This window comes from Arvicola amphibius, chromosome 4 (genome assembly GCF_903992535.2).
Source record: "Arvicola amphibius chromosome 4, mArvAmp1.2, whole genome shotgun sequence".
Taxonomy (NCBI): domain Eukaryota; kingdom Metazoa; phylum Chordata; class Mammalia; order Rodentia; family Cricetidae; genus Arvicola; species Arvicola amphibius.
This window is the reverse complement of record NC_052050.1, coordinates 26,137,225-26,151,889: the sequence shown is the minus strand read 5'-3', so window position 1 is coordinate 26,151,889 and position 14,665 is coordinate 26,137,225. Positions and strand designations below refer to the sequence as shown.

The 14,665-nt window shown below is 39.0% G+C and overlaps 1 protein-coding gene across 6 annotated transcripts in view; it reads left to right on the top strand.

The window, feature by feature from the left end:
* LOC119812836 (speckle type BTB/POZ protein) overlaps window positions 1–14,665 on the top strand; it is an 85,698-nt gene that overhangs the window by 56,071 nt on the left and 14,962 nt on the right. For all 6 annotated transcript variants that reach the window (XM_038327816.1, XM_038327811.1, XM_038327813.1 and 3 more), the window contains 4 exons: window positions 7,196–7,339; window positions 8,036–8,157; window positions 11,289–11,440; window positions 11,547–11,674. In XM_038327816.1, coding sequence (XP_038183744.1) covers window positions 7,262–7,339; window positions 8,036–8,157; window positions 11,289–11,440; window positions 11,547–11,674 — 480 coding nt within the window. In that variant the 5' untranslated portion in view covers window positions 7,196–7,261. The remainder of the gene's footprint in view (window positions 1–7,195; window positions 7,340–8,035; window positions 8,158–11,288; window positions 11,441–11,546; window positions 11,675–14,665) is intronic.

Sequence of the window (14,665 nt, the reverse complement as noted above, 5' to 3'; positions counted from 1 at the left end):
AAGCACTATTTAGTTTCATGGTTTAACTTAATATTTTTATGATCTTATTTATTTTTGTCATTTAAAAACTGATGAATATAAAGTTAACTCAGCATGTATGAGATAAACTGTGTGTATTGATTTATTTTTTTAATTCTCTGGATGAGTAGATTAGATTAATGATGAAGGGATGCTCATGAAAGATTAAACAAAATAGCTGTACAAACTGATTTATACTTTTCTAGTGTATACTAGCTTACCTCAGTGAAAAACACACAAACAATTGGCTTTCCTGTTTATTAATAAAATCTGTCTACATGTTAAAATAATTCTGATTGTATAAGAAGCCAATTAATTATTGGCTAATTCAAATTAATTAGCCCTCTTGATATGTATTTTCAAAATGAAGTAATTACAGTCAATCTTTCTTCTTTATAAAAGGAAGATAAACTTCATACTGGCCCAAACCCTCATTTTCCCTAGATTTTGGACTTGATGTTATAGGCTAGGAGTTAGACTAGGAGTTTGCTGATGTGGGATTCCCCTCTGTATGCTGTGAATACCATTGGTTAATTAAGAAACTGCCTTGGCCTGATAGTGTAGAACTTAGGTAGGTGGGGATAAACTAAACTGAATGCTGGGGGAAAGGAGGCAGAGTCAGAGAGAAGCCATGTAGCCCTGCCGGTCTCTGGAACTTTAGCCAGTAAACCACAGCCACATGGCGATACACAGATTAATAGAAATGGGTTAAATTAATATGTAAGAGTTGGCAATAAGAAGCTTGAACTAGGCGGATCTCTGTGAGTTCGAGGCCAGCCTGGTCTACAAGAGCTAGTTCCAGGACAGGCTCTAAAAAAGCTGCAGAGAAACCCTGTCTCAGAAAAAAAAAAAAAAAAAAAAAGAAGCTTGAACTAATGGGCCAAGTAGTGATTTAATTAATACAGTTCCTGTGTGATTATTTTGGGGGGCTGGGGAACGAACAAGCGGCCAAGAAGCCTCCTTCAACAGTTTGCACCTATGTTTTTCAATTTATCCAAAAGAACAAATTACTGATTGTCATTGCATTGCACATCTGATGTACTCAGTGTTGGTTTGAAATCTTGTTTTAGAGATCTGTCTAAAAGAAACAACAAAACCCAGAAAAGTTAACTTAATGTAACTAGATAAGGATTTTAATTGAAGTATGTTTACGGAGTGAATAATACCTTTGTTTCTAGGCACCATGTTAGGCAATAAAGGAGTGGATACAAAGAACAGATGCAAATTATGTTTAAGTACCTTTAGAACCTACTGCAGGCCCCCGGTGGCAGGTGGCGCAAGCCTTTAATCCCAGCACTCAGGAGGCAGAGGCAGGCGGATCTGTATGAGTTTGAGGCCAGCATGGTCTACAAGAGCTAGTTCCAGGACAGGCTCCAAAGCTACAAAGAGAAAGCCTGTCTCAAAAAAAAAAAAAAAAAAAAAAAAAAACAAACAAAAACAAAAAACAAACAAAAACCTACTGCAGGCAATTGGATATTTACAAGTTTATAACAAAGCAGGAAGAGGTGTTTCAGTTGAAAAATTGAACTGTATAGACTCAGTGAAAAGCATTGTTTTTACATGACAACATTTATATGTTTGTCTTTTACCTACACCATACCTTCCACAGTTTAACCTTCTAGTTAGAAATTGTATGATATTTATTGATTTAAATTTCCTGTCAAAAGATGGTTAGTAATTTTAGGGTCTTATAGTACTGCTAGGAAGCATCCCATCAGAGATGGCCATTAACTAGTAACACTGCCTGCAGTATTAGAGTTGAGAGGAATATGCTGAAGAGCATCTTTTTCTGTTTAATTCAGGAAGGTCTTTCCTTACAGGTCAGGATTTTACAGAGACAGCAAAATAGATAGATAGATAGATAGATAGATAGATAGATAGATAGATAGATAGATAGATAGATAGATAAAGGGTGGTACATAAAGGCATCCTCAACCTAGAGTTGTCAGTGCACTAGAGTTTGGTAAGCTGGGGAAATCATTTTCTCCTTAGAGAACTTGGAGTGTCATGTCTTAACTTGTTTGAAACTGTGAACAATATATTTTGGCTCTAGTTGTCTCTTGCGAACATTCTCAAACTATGACCTTCAAATAGATCTCTTCCTTCCTGTGATTGTTTTTACCGAGCATCTGCAGTGGTTGGCATGAAGTGCTGAAGAGTTCATGCAGCACCAGGTTACTTTGCTGATGAACACTTTGCCCACGGTGTCCACTGTAAGTGAAATTAATTAGACTTCTGCCATCGCAGTCAATTTCCCTCCCAGTAGGTTGTCTGGTTAGAGCTTCTCAGAGCTGAGATTGACTCTTCGGTTCTTCTAGGTGCTGGGTTGGGCATTTTAAAAAAAGAAAAAGAAAAAAAAGATCAAAGAAAGAGTTGGTTATAAAACAAGTCAAAAGTTAAAAAAAGAAAGAAAAATGAAAAGAAAAAGAAAGAAACTAAGAAATTAACAGAATAACATTAGAAAAAATATGTCTTTTTCCTAGGCTTTTAAAATTTGTAGTTGTTAAAGTAATGGTTCTTAAAACTGGGGCTAAGTAAGCCTTCTACTGTAGAATGGAGCTTCAGGGCTGCGTCCCGCCACCCGGCTAGCTTTACCCAAAATAATTACACGGAAACTGTATTCTTTTAAATACTGCCTGGCCCATTAATTTCAGCCTCTTACTCACATCTTGATTAACCCATATTTAGTAATCCGTGTAGCACTACAAGGTGGATCGCTTACCAGAAGAGATCTTTTTTTTTTTTTTTTTTTTTTTTTTTTTTTTTTTTTTTTTTTTTGGTTTTTCGAGACAGGGTTTCTCTGTGGCTTTGGAGCCTGTCCTGGAACTAGCTCTTGTAGACCAGGCTGGTCTCGAACTCACAGAGATCCGCCTGCCTCTGCCTCCCGAGTGCTGGGATTAAAGGCGTGCGCCACCACCGCCTGGCACCAGAAGAGATCTTAACCTGCATCCACCTCGGAGAGGAGAGGCATGGCTACTGCATATGGCGACTGCCTGAAGCGTCTGCCTTCTCTTTCCCAGAATTCTGTTCTGTTTACTCCGCCTACCTAATTTTCTGTCTCTTAAAGGGCCAAGGCAGTTTCTTTATTAATAATGAAAGTAACACATAGACACTCCTCCATCAAAGAAATTAACAGCATAGCATTAGAAAAAATATGTCTTTTTCCTAGGCTTTTAAAATTTGTAATTGTTAAAGTAATGGTTCTTAAAACTGGGGCTAAGCAAGCCTTCTACCATTCAGCTCCATCTCCAGCCCTATAAATTATTGTTAGATGAATTTGAAGGTTTAAAAAAAAAAAAAGAACTTCAAAATAAGCTCAGATCCGTATTTTGTGATGACTCAGTGTGGAGGATAGCCTCAACACACGCCTCATGAGCCAGGTTTTAAGCTCTTAACTCACGTGTAAAATTCACATCTTCATTGCTGCACTGCCCAAAAGTAGGAAATCTGTAACTTCTTTCTTGGTAGCAATGATAACTGGGATTTGTAAAACTGCCTAAGATATATTAACTAGTTATTAGACAAACAAGCCTGTGAGACTGGGTTTCATGACTTGCACTAGCCCATGGTGAACGCAGTTGTTTGGAACAGCATGCCATGTGTGTAAGACAACTAACTTCGTCTGTGATGGCAGATGATGCTTTAGTTATAAATGCTTCTAGGACAGTGTTATGACCAATGGAATATTTAGTTACATTTATTTTGGATAAGTACAGATAGATATATCTTATTAATCCTACCAGTACTATTTAAGCAAATGTTTGTGAATTGAGTTACTACTGAATATTTTTGCTATTATTCATTTATACCATCAGGCAAACTGAAAAAGTACTTGGGAGACAGTTCAGGCAATAAACATGCCATGTAAACATGAAGACCTGAGTTCTGATCCCAGCACCCATAAAAAACCACACACTATAATAGTGCAAAGAATTATAGCAAAGAGGTAAAGGAAAATAATGAACTTAAAACTAATTTAGAGTAGAATGTGTGATTAAATATAAAACAAAACGGGTAGACTAGGAATGTAAACCTGTCATTTTAGGAGATGAGTCAAAGAATTTGTCTTAGATCTTCCAGGTAGCCAGGCAGAGAGGAAAGATAGCACCATACCGGTGAGGTAGCTCAGGAGGTAAAGTGCACACTCTGAGAGCCTGACTACCTGAGTTCAATCCCAGCAGTCCATGTAAAGGGAAGAAGAGAAAACTGACTCTTAAAGAGTTGTCCTCTAACTTCCACATGCGTACGATGGCATGTGCTCACACACACACATACCCCTGCACATATGTAATAAACACACATACTATCATTATCATTTTAAAAATTATTTAAGCCAGACTGTTCAAAGAATAGTAGATACTCTAGCACCTGTTATCTCTAGCTGAGATTTGTATTGTTTTATTTACTTCCTAGCACCCTTATTTTAAAGCAGATATCAGAGGGCCTGGAGAGATGGTTCAGTGCTTAGTAGTACTGGCTGCTCTTCCAGAGGACCCGGGTTCAATTACCAACATCTACATAGCAATTCATAACTGTTGTAATTCCAGTTCCAAGGGATCTGATGTCCTCTTCAGGCCTTGGGCACCAGGCACATGTGTGTGCACGTGTGTATATACAAACAAAACACCTATTTACATAAAATAAAAATAAATCTTTAAAAACACAAACATAAGAGACAAAGTATCTTCTATTCTTTTCAAATTTCATTTCCCCATGAAACTGGTAACAACTTGCTATGTTTCTCTTATTCTTACTTTGCTTCTACAGTATGCTTTTATCTGTACCAATACTTATATTTGTAGAAATAATGAACTACACTTATTTTTCAAAAACTTGTTCTTTTCATTGGCATTGTGTTTGGAGACCACAGTCTTACAGAATCTAATTATTTTAAACACTAAAACTCATTTTTCATTATATGGAAGTAACCCAGTTTACTTACCTGTTCATTACTAAAGGGCTTTTAATTTGTTTCTAGTTTTTCACTGTTACAGTGTCACATTGACACTCTAGCCCATGTCTTGTGCATAAGTGCTTCTCTAGGGCAGTAGTTCTCACTGTGGTCCCAGAACTAGCTCAGCAGGATCACCTGGGACCATGCTAGAAGTGCACTCTTGGGCCCATCTCAAGCTGCTGAATCAGAATCCTAGGGGGTAAGACCAACATTCTTCTTAAGAGGTAATTCTGTGACTTCCAAACTTGGCAAGCCCCGCTGTAGTGCACGTTCTATTCAAAGTGGGAGTTCTAAGTTCTGTGGTTTTAAACTTTGCTAGATATGACCAAATTCCTACATACATAGTATATGTCTCATTTTAGTGTCTCACCAACAGTGGAACAGAGTTTCTGTGTCTACCCTATATATCTCTGCAACTTTGCATCTTTTGACTTTTAATGTTTTTTTGTTGTTGTTGTTTTGGTTTGGTTTGGTTTTTGAGAGACAGGTTCTCAGTTCTGGCTGGCCTCGAACTCTCTATGTAGACCAAGCTAGTCTTGAACTCACAGAGATCTGCTTCTGAATTTCAAGTGCTGGGATACAGGCATGTACTAGCACTCCTGACCTTACATTTTAAATAATTTTATTATATATATGTTACTTATTTTGTGGGGATATCATGCATGCACCATGACACACATGTAGTACAAGGATAATTTGTAGGACTTAGTTATTTCCTTCTACCTTGTGGATTCTAGGACTTAAACTCAGGTCAGCGGCTTGATGGCAAGCACCTTTATCCGCTGAGCCATCACACTGGTCCATGACCTAATTTATAAAAATAGTTTTGAGTTGGATTTATTAGTGGTACATCCCATCAAGATGTATAGCAGCTATTTGAAAGGGGCCTGGGGCTATAGAAGAGGTGTAAGTTTAAGAGACATGAGAATGTTTGTGTACTGGCAGAAATTTGATACTGTTGAAATGATTGGTTGCCATAAGAATGTAAATTGGGGAAATGATTGAAAATTAAGCCATGGGGAATAACAGTAAAAGAAAAAAATCCAATAAAAGAAATTGAAGAAGGCCAGATATAGTGGCACACACCTTTAATACCAGTACCCAGGAGGCAGCGGGCAGATAGATCTCTTAAGTTCCAGGTAGTCTGATCTTCATAGTGAGTTCCATGCTAGCCAGAGCTACATAATAGATTCTGTTGTGTGTGTGGTGGGGGGAGTGAGTTGAGGTTGAGGAGTGGTTAGCAGAGAAAGCAAGAAAAAATCTAGAAAGCCAGGTAAAATTTGACGTGATGTTGTAGAGAAAGGAACACATCTAAGGGAGGTGTAAAAATGTTGCCCTTTAAGAGAGCAGCTGGCAGAGAAAATGAACAGAAGGCTGTTCTTAAGTTTGCAGTGAAGCACAGGCGATCAGGAAAATTGGAGAGTAAGGTACCAAGGTCATTTTCCACTGGAGCAGAGCATTTGTATCCTAAGGAAAGGTTTTGGTGGCAAGGAGATATCTAGTGCTAGCCATGTTGACTTTGTCAGACAGCTTTTCAGAGATGTGCTTTAATACACCCTTTGATCACGTGTGTCTATTTCTTTTGTTGTTTTGTTTCACTGTGCAGTACATGTTGGCTTGAAACTGAGTGTGTAGACGAGGTTGGCCTCCAATTCAAGAGATACACCAGCTTCTGTTTCTAGAGTGTTGGGATGAAAGTTGTATATGACATCCTTCCCAGCAGAGATGTAAGCCACCGTGCTTGAACAATAATGTAATTTTGCCTAGGAGACTACATGGTCTTCTCTGAAGTTAATATTTAAATCAGGATAGAACATTTCAGTCAGGCCACAAAGTTTCCAGTATCTTAGAAGATCAAATAAATAATAGGATAATTGGGAAGAGGGAAAGGACTGGGGAGACTGGGTGGAGTAGAGAGAGATGAAACTGAGGTCAGGATGTATTATATGAGAGAAGAATAATAAAAATTCAGATTAACATTAAAAGATCAGTTAAGCCGGGTGGTGGTGGTGCACACCTTTAATCCTAGCACTTGGGAGGCAGAGGCAGGCGGTTCTCTGTGAGTTCGAGGTCAGCCTGGTCTACAAGAGCTAGTTCCAGGACAGGCTCCAAAGCTGCAGAGAAACCCTGTCTCAAAAACCCAAAAAATAAGAATAAATAAATAAATAAATAAATATCAGTTAAAAAAGAGGCTAATAAATCTTAATTCTTGGATCTTACCAGCGTGAAGAAAAACCAGGAATCTCTGCCCCCTGACTTTGAAAACCCAGTTTAACCTTCAAACTGGCGATGTCAAGGGTTCCAAGTCCTCCACCTCCGGCAGAAATGTCGAGTGGTCCCGTGGCTGAGAGCTGGTGCTATACACAGGTAAGTTCAAGTTTTCACTAGTGGACAAAAGCAACATAATCACTTTTCAACTTTGGGTTTCCTAGTTTCTCTGGGGCCAAAAAGCACAAGATAAGGTCCTTATTATTATTAGCCTTGCATTTCTTATTTTCCTTACATAGAGTCTAAATCCCCAAGGCTAATGCTTTTCTATGGTGATTCAAGGGGGAATCTTTAACTAGATTTTTTTGGTTTTGGTTTTGCAACAGGGTTTCTCTGTGTAACAGCTCTGGCTGTCCTGGAACTTGATTTGTAGACCAGGCTGACCTCGAACTCACAGAGAAAATTTTGTCTAGATTCTTTACATCCTCCTTGATAGGTATGTGTTCTAATGCTCAGAGCAGTATTTGAGATTCACAGCCCCCGGAATGGCATCAGCATATCAATTACAGACTCTTTTAGGACCACAAAGCTTCAAACTTTACCTACCCTGTTCTTGTATTGTTGTTATTGTTGCTGTTCTTTCCTTGACTGTGTTTTTCTCATTTCCAACCAGTGTTTTCAAAAGTTGAAAGCATTATAAAAGCAGTAGGTCAGAGATTTCTCTCATGTAGACGAGGGACTGCTTTAACTGCAGTCTTCTGTGGGAATAAGGGAGGGGTGCTTGTCTGATCTTCAACCTGTTTTTTTCAGGTTCCCCACATCTTATTTAATTCCTTCCTAATTTTCTATCAACAGATCAAGGTAGTGAAATTCTCCTACATGTGGACCATCAATAATTTTAGTTTTTGCCGGGAGGAAATGGGTGAAGTCATAAAAAGTTCAACTTTTTCATCAGGAGCCAATGATAAACTGAAATGGTGAGGTTCCATAAATTGCCTGTTTTGCTTGGTTTGAATAGGATATGGGCAGAATGTAAGTTCTTAAAGGCACAGATTTTACTTTTGTTGTCCCATTGCCTATAATAGTGCCAGACACAGTAGGTACTCAACTACAAGTGTTTGAAATAATTTAATGAGTTTATTACAATTTAGCAAACTCAAGTTGTATAGGGTAAATGAGTAAAGACTGCCAGTGTTACCAGAAGACCCAAATTTGACCCGTGGGGCCCACATGGCCCACATGGTGGAAGGAAAAGAACTGATTTCTGCAAGTTGTCCTCTGACTTTCACACTAGAACCATGACACTCATGGACCCACGGATACAGTCACACATAAGAAATTGGGCTGGAGAGATGGCTCAGAGTTAAGAGCACTGGCTGTTCTTCCTAAGAGGGTCCTAAGTTCAATTCCCAGCAACTACATGGTGGCTCACAACCATCTGTAAAGAGATCTGATGCCCTGCCCTCTTCTGGCCTGCAGGCATACATGCAGACAGAACACTATATATAATAAATTTTAAAAAAAGAAATTAATAAGTGTAATTTAAAGTTTTTAAAGGTTTATAGAAGGCTGGTCATGTAGCTCAGTGACAGTGCTCAGCTAGCATGTGGAGGTTCTAGGATTAGTTCTTGGCACTTCAGTAAGTATATGAAGGACTGGTAGTCACCCAGCTCAGCTAACTAGAGCTTTGTTTGGAGAAGGGCCAACTATCACCAGATTTTCTGGTTTTTTTCAGAAAGCAGCAAGTCTAGTTGTTATGGGTTTCTTTTTGTTTGTTTGGAGATGCCATCTCACTAAGAAGTGTTGGCTGGCCTGGAACTCAGCATGAAGACCAGGCTGACCTTAAACTCAAAACAAAGATCCACCTGCCTTTGCTTTTTGCGTGTTGAGATTAAAGGTGTGTGTCATCACATGCAGCAACAAATCTAAGATTTTTAACATAAAATCTTGACTTGACTTTTAAATTACCTGCACATGCATGAAGACTTAGATTCCATCCCCAGAACTCATAAACTGGACATGGTGGTGGATCCCTGAAATCCCACTGCTCAGAGATAGAGACGTTCTCTACCTCTCAAAAGTTCAAGATTAGGCTGGGTATGCTGGCACACATCTTTCATCCCCGCACTCAGGAGGCAGAGGCAGGTGAGTCTCTGAATTCTAGGCCATCCTGGTCTGCATAGCAGGTTTCAGGCTAACCAGGGTTACATGCTGAGACTTTCTCAAAAAGGAACAGGGCAGTGGTTCAAGGTCATCCTTATTTGGCTTTGTAACTGGCAGGGTGGAGATAAAATTTATCCAGGAGGCACATTGTTACATTGCAGACTTTATTTCCTCTTCTCACGTTCGATGCTATTACATGTCTTAAGTGTAGCTTCCCTGTGCATAAAGTAACAATGGGTATATCTACCACGTGCCAACAAGTCTTTGAACTTTCTCTGAATTTACTGTATAGTCAATAGTATGTTGTTCATGCTCTGAATGGATTAAGTTTGGGGTTCCTGAACTAGTGCCTATTGCAAGGTGACTATCATCTGGGAGTGAGGATGAGTGTCATCTTGAGAAATAGGAGCAAGTAGTTAAGGACACAACCAACCATATGTCCCCAGCAAAAATCAGAACATTTTTGTTTCTGAACTTCCACTTTGGGCTGGAGAGATAGATGGCTTAGAGGTTAGGAGCACTGACTTTCCTCCCAGAGGTCCTGAGTTCAATTCCCAGAAACCACATAGTGGCTCACAACCATCTGTAATGAGATCTGGTGCCCTCTTCTGGAGTGTAGGCACACATGCGGCCAGAACATTGTATACATATAAATAAATAGATCTTTAAAAATAAAAAATAAAAAAAATCTTCCATTTGATCTCTGATAACCCACATTTAATATTTGCTGACTTTGTACATTAAACTGTAGACTAACTATTGAGTGAAATGTTTATCCTAGGCATTATATTTAACCTCTCTAGCATACTGTATAGTGGTATATTTGGCATCTGTACTCTCTAGAGAGGCACTGGATTAGACCACCTGTTTGAGAAAGGTGACATAACCCTGGCAAGGCCTGACGATACATGTGGCTTGTGTATGCTGTGTGGTAGAGCAGTGTCTGAACTCCATGCATTTCATGACATTTACAATTTAACTCAGTTGAACCTATTAAGTTTTGTCTAGATTCTGTTTTGAATCATCCTTAACAGATTGGCATCTCAAACTCTTATTTAGAAGCCAAGCTTAGAACATTCCCCTGTCGAATAAGAGTTTACTTTTATCTGTGCTTCTTACACAATACCTCTGTTATTTTAACTCTTAAAATATAATTGTTGAAGGCTAGAGAAATGGTTCAGCAGGTAAGAATACTTGCTGCTCTTGAAGAGGATCTGAGTTTGGTTCCTAGCACACACATTGGATGGCTCACAACCACCCGACTCCAAAGGGATCTCATGTCTTTGACCTCCACAGGCATCACACACACACACACACACACACACACACACACACTAAAATATCTATAAGAGTATGTATCAGTCAGATGTGGTGACACATACCTTTAATTCCAAAAGGCAGAAGCCAATGGATCTCAATGGAGTTCAAGGCCAGCGTGGTCTATAGAGCCAGTTCCAGGACAGCCAAGGCTGTTAAACAGAGAAACCCTGTTTAGAAAAGCAAACAAATAAAAAAAGAGTATGTACTATGTGGATATTCTCCAGAATACATTTTTTTCTCACACAGGGTTACTAAATGGCTCTCAACTTTTTAAAAAAGTATTTCCCCCATGAGAAACTGAGGGCTATCTTTTCTGGGATTAAAGAATGAAAAAGAGTAGTCTGAAAAACTTTTTAAATGTCTTAGGCTGAGATAGGTGAATGATTTGACAATTATAAAGGAAATGGCAGAGATGTAAGAGATGTGAATGCCCTTTTATTTTTGTCTAATTTTTGTTTTCAAGTTTCTGTTGAATCAGTCTTCTGGTAAGGGACTTAGACTCTAAAAAACAAAACCTAACAACAACAGCAACAGAAACACTTCTTCCCCTCTGGATTCTGATGTTTCCTGCTAGACTTCAGGAGCCATAAGGCTTTTAATCCATATTTGTTTCTGTGTTGGGCAGGTGTTTGCGAGTAAACCCAAAAGGGTTAGATGAAGAAAGCAAAGATTACCTGTCACTTTACCTGTTATTGGTTAGCTGTCCAAAGAGTGAAGTTCGGGCGAAGTTCAAGTTCTCCATCCTGAATGCCAAGGGAGAAGAAACCAAAGCTATGGGTAAATGTTTCTCTACTTTCACATCCAGTAACTTCATACACTGATAAGTTGTGGATTTGAGCTGTTCTTTGAGTAATTCTAAATATGACTCTCTTTTTCATTCCAGAGAGTCAGCGAGCTTATAGGTTCGTGCAAGGCAAAGACTGGGGATTCAAAAAATTCATTCGTAGAGACTTTCTCTTGGATGAGGCCAATGGGCTTCTCCCTGATGACAAGCTCACCCTCTTCTGTGAGGTGAGTCCTTTTGCCCTGCTTTGAGACTGGCAATTCCCTGACCTGATGTGTATTGGTAGACTTAATTGTATTGTGTCAAGGATGTGAAATGAGAAAAATCCCCAAGGGGAGTGGTTCTGTACAAATGTTATTTATGTGACTGATTGAACTGCCTTATGATTTCAAGGTTGTTGGGCACCTGGGCTCTCTACTTGTTACTGTTCATAAATGAAGATTGTATCTGTCAGTTTTGAGTTACTTGAGTCAGGATCTTCACTCTTTCTTTCTTTCTTTCTTTCTTTCTTTCTTTTCTTTTTTGTGTGTGTGGGGCGGTTCAAATAATATTTGGAAAGGCTAACACTTCAAGCTGAGCAGTGGCTAACAACTACAATTAAATTTGTGTTTCTGTTGCTTAAACTCTCTGGTTCCTTCTTGGGTGGCAAGTATTTGGCTGGGTTCTCCTTTTCTGCTCTTTGGACTAGGTGACTACTTGGAGGAGCTGAGTGTTCATGATTTGTCTTGCTGGGATCATTATGAAGTAGGAAAGGGAGGGGCTACTTTTTCTAGGGTAAAAGCTGTGAAAACTGGTTAGCTTAGAAGGGGAGAGTCAGCTGTCATCATATTGAAGGGTCAGTGTCTCTCACCAGTGGCCAAAGAGTCTTTGGAGAAGCTTAGAAAAATTTCTTGACCCAAGATCCAATTGAAAAGGGCTTATTAAAATGGGTATAATATATTGTAATGAGACATTTCCTGCCATTTTCCATATATGGAGAAATGCAAGAAACTTGGGGTAAATAAATAAAAATTCTATCTATTAAATTGGAGTATTAGTGTCCCTGTATATCTCATAGTCAGGGAACTGCTTCCTGAGAGTGAAGCAAATGGTTTTGTACTTTCATGAGGCAGAGTTCAGGCAAGTGTCGCAATTGCCAGCTAGCTCATCAAATAATATAGGCTTGCGTTGTGTGTTAATGACCATTCCAAAGGCATATCACACCTGTGTAGTCCAGGAACTTGTCCCTTAAAACTCTTGCCCTTTCGTGAAGCATGGCCAGTAGTAGCAAACTGTGGATTATAACAAATAATTGCTAATGATTAGAAAACTTTGTACACTGAAAAGGTAAAATTTAGTTTGTATAATAGCCATTCCCTCTCCATTTTAATTCTAGAGTAATTGAAAGAAATGGTAGAGTATCAGCATCTGAATAAATAAGTAAAGAGTGGCAGTTTTATGTTTAATGAACTTGAAATGTGAATTTCATGTCAGTCTTGCTAGTTGCAGGTCACACTCGTTTGCCTGAGGAGAACAATAAGAACTGACAGTGGCTTTGTCTGAGGTGAGATGTTGTGTAAACAGCATCAGTTTCAGTCTTTGCCTGTTGTCTATCCTAGAAATTTGTGGGTTTTTTTTTTTTTTTTTTTTTACCCCTTTGGTTTTTTAAAAGCAGCTCTGTCTAGCCCAGGCTGGCCTCAAGATCACTCCTATCATTATGCCTCCTGAGTGCTGAAGATTTGTATTTAAAAAACAAAACAAAACAAAACCTTTAAGATAGTAGAAAATTCTAATTTTGTTGAAAATGAAAGCCAGTCTTTAAGCTTCTCTCTAAAGAGAATCTTCTCTAAATATTACCGCTGGCATTTTAGGCAGTACCGTGACTCGTATTGTAGCATTTTCAAGTCTACAGTGGGTCCATCCTTTCCTGGTGTCCCCATACTATTCCAGCTGCTCTGACCCTTGGATTGTGATTTGTGATTTGGAAACTGTTTGGCCTGCCCTCACTTGGTTACTCTTATCCTATAGTCAGGGCTGAGGCTGAGTTCCAGCATTCTCTTTTCACTTCCCCATATGAAATTCTCTTAGGAGAAATCCTGTGGTTAAGTTTAGATTTGCCTTACTGACTTAGAAGGGAAGTGCGATGACACGTTGGAAATGAGGAGATGTTGAACGGGGAAACGTCTGCTGGGTTCTGCTGATGCCGTGGTTTCTCGCCATAGAACCAGGTGTGCCATCTGTTCCTCTCACACTTCCCAGTTGGCCACAGGTGCTGAGTGTTGCTTCTCGTACTTGGTCTTGTGCCTAGTGAGACTCGTTCCTGTTCCAAGGCTCTCTGTGGACTTAGTAGCATTCAACACTGCAAGACGGTTGCGTGGGGGTGTATATTGGATATGTGGATTTTTTAAATGTCTGCAATTCATCCAAGTTCTTAGCACTTTTCACAGCTAGACCATTTTCTATGTAAGTCCTATTCCTTTGACCTGTTTCTCTTGTATCAGTGGAATACTTATAAACAAGTTTAATTTCTGTTTATATTTTATGTTCTATTGTTTTCCTTATTTTCTAATTATTTAGAGGTTTTTATGAAAGGATATCCACATGGAATTTAGTCACAAGTACACACTATGCTATATTGCTCCCTCAGTCTATGCCCAGATACTTCTTTGCTCTCCTGATGTGCACTGAGTGCAGCTAGTTCAGAGATTCTGGTGCTCCCAGAGGTCACAAGGAATCAGAAAGGGAAAGACTGAGAACCATGCTTGTGCCTCTTTGGCCTTTAATTCAGTGGTATCAGGTGAGTGGTCTTGTATGTAATATGCCACATGGGGTTCACTTTCAGTTCTTGATGAGTTTTTTTCTATTAGAAAATATGGCGATTTTCCCAAGTTGCATTTGTTTAATTAACATACTTAAATGTTTTCTAAGCATTTCTTGAATCATCTTTATCGCAATCCTTTGAGCTAGACTAGTTCTGTTTTCTTCATTTCTGTTACACAAGCGAAGCCGTGCCTCGGGAGGTCAGGTAATTTTTCCTAACATTGTACAGCAAATTAATGTCAAGGCTATGTCAGCTCTCCATTTTCCACTTCTTGTCTGCTGTGCTGTACTAAGTGGAGCTGAATGCCATTCACCCAAGAGAGCAAGGGCTCTCCCAAGTTTTCTTAGTAGAGCGTATTTACTTTAGTAATGAAAGGGAGAACATACAAAGCATGTTTAAATTAAATTTTTAAAATTTT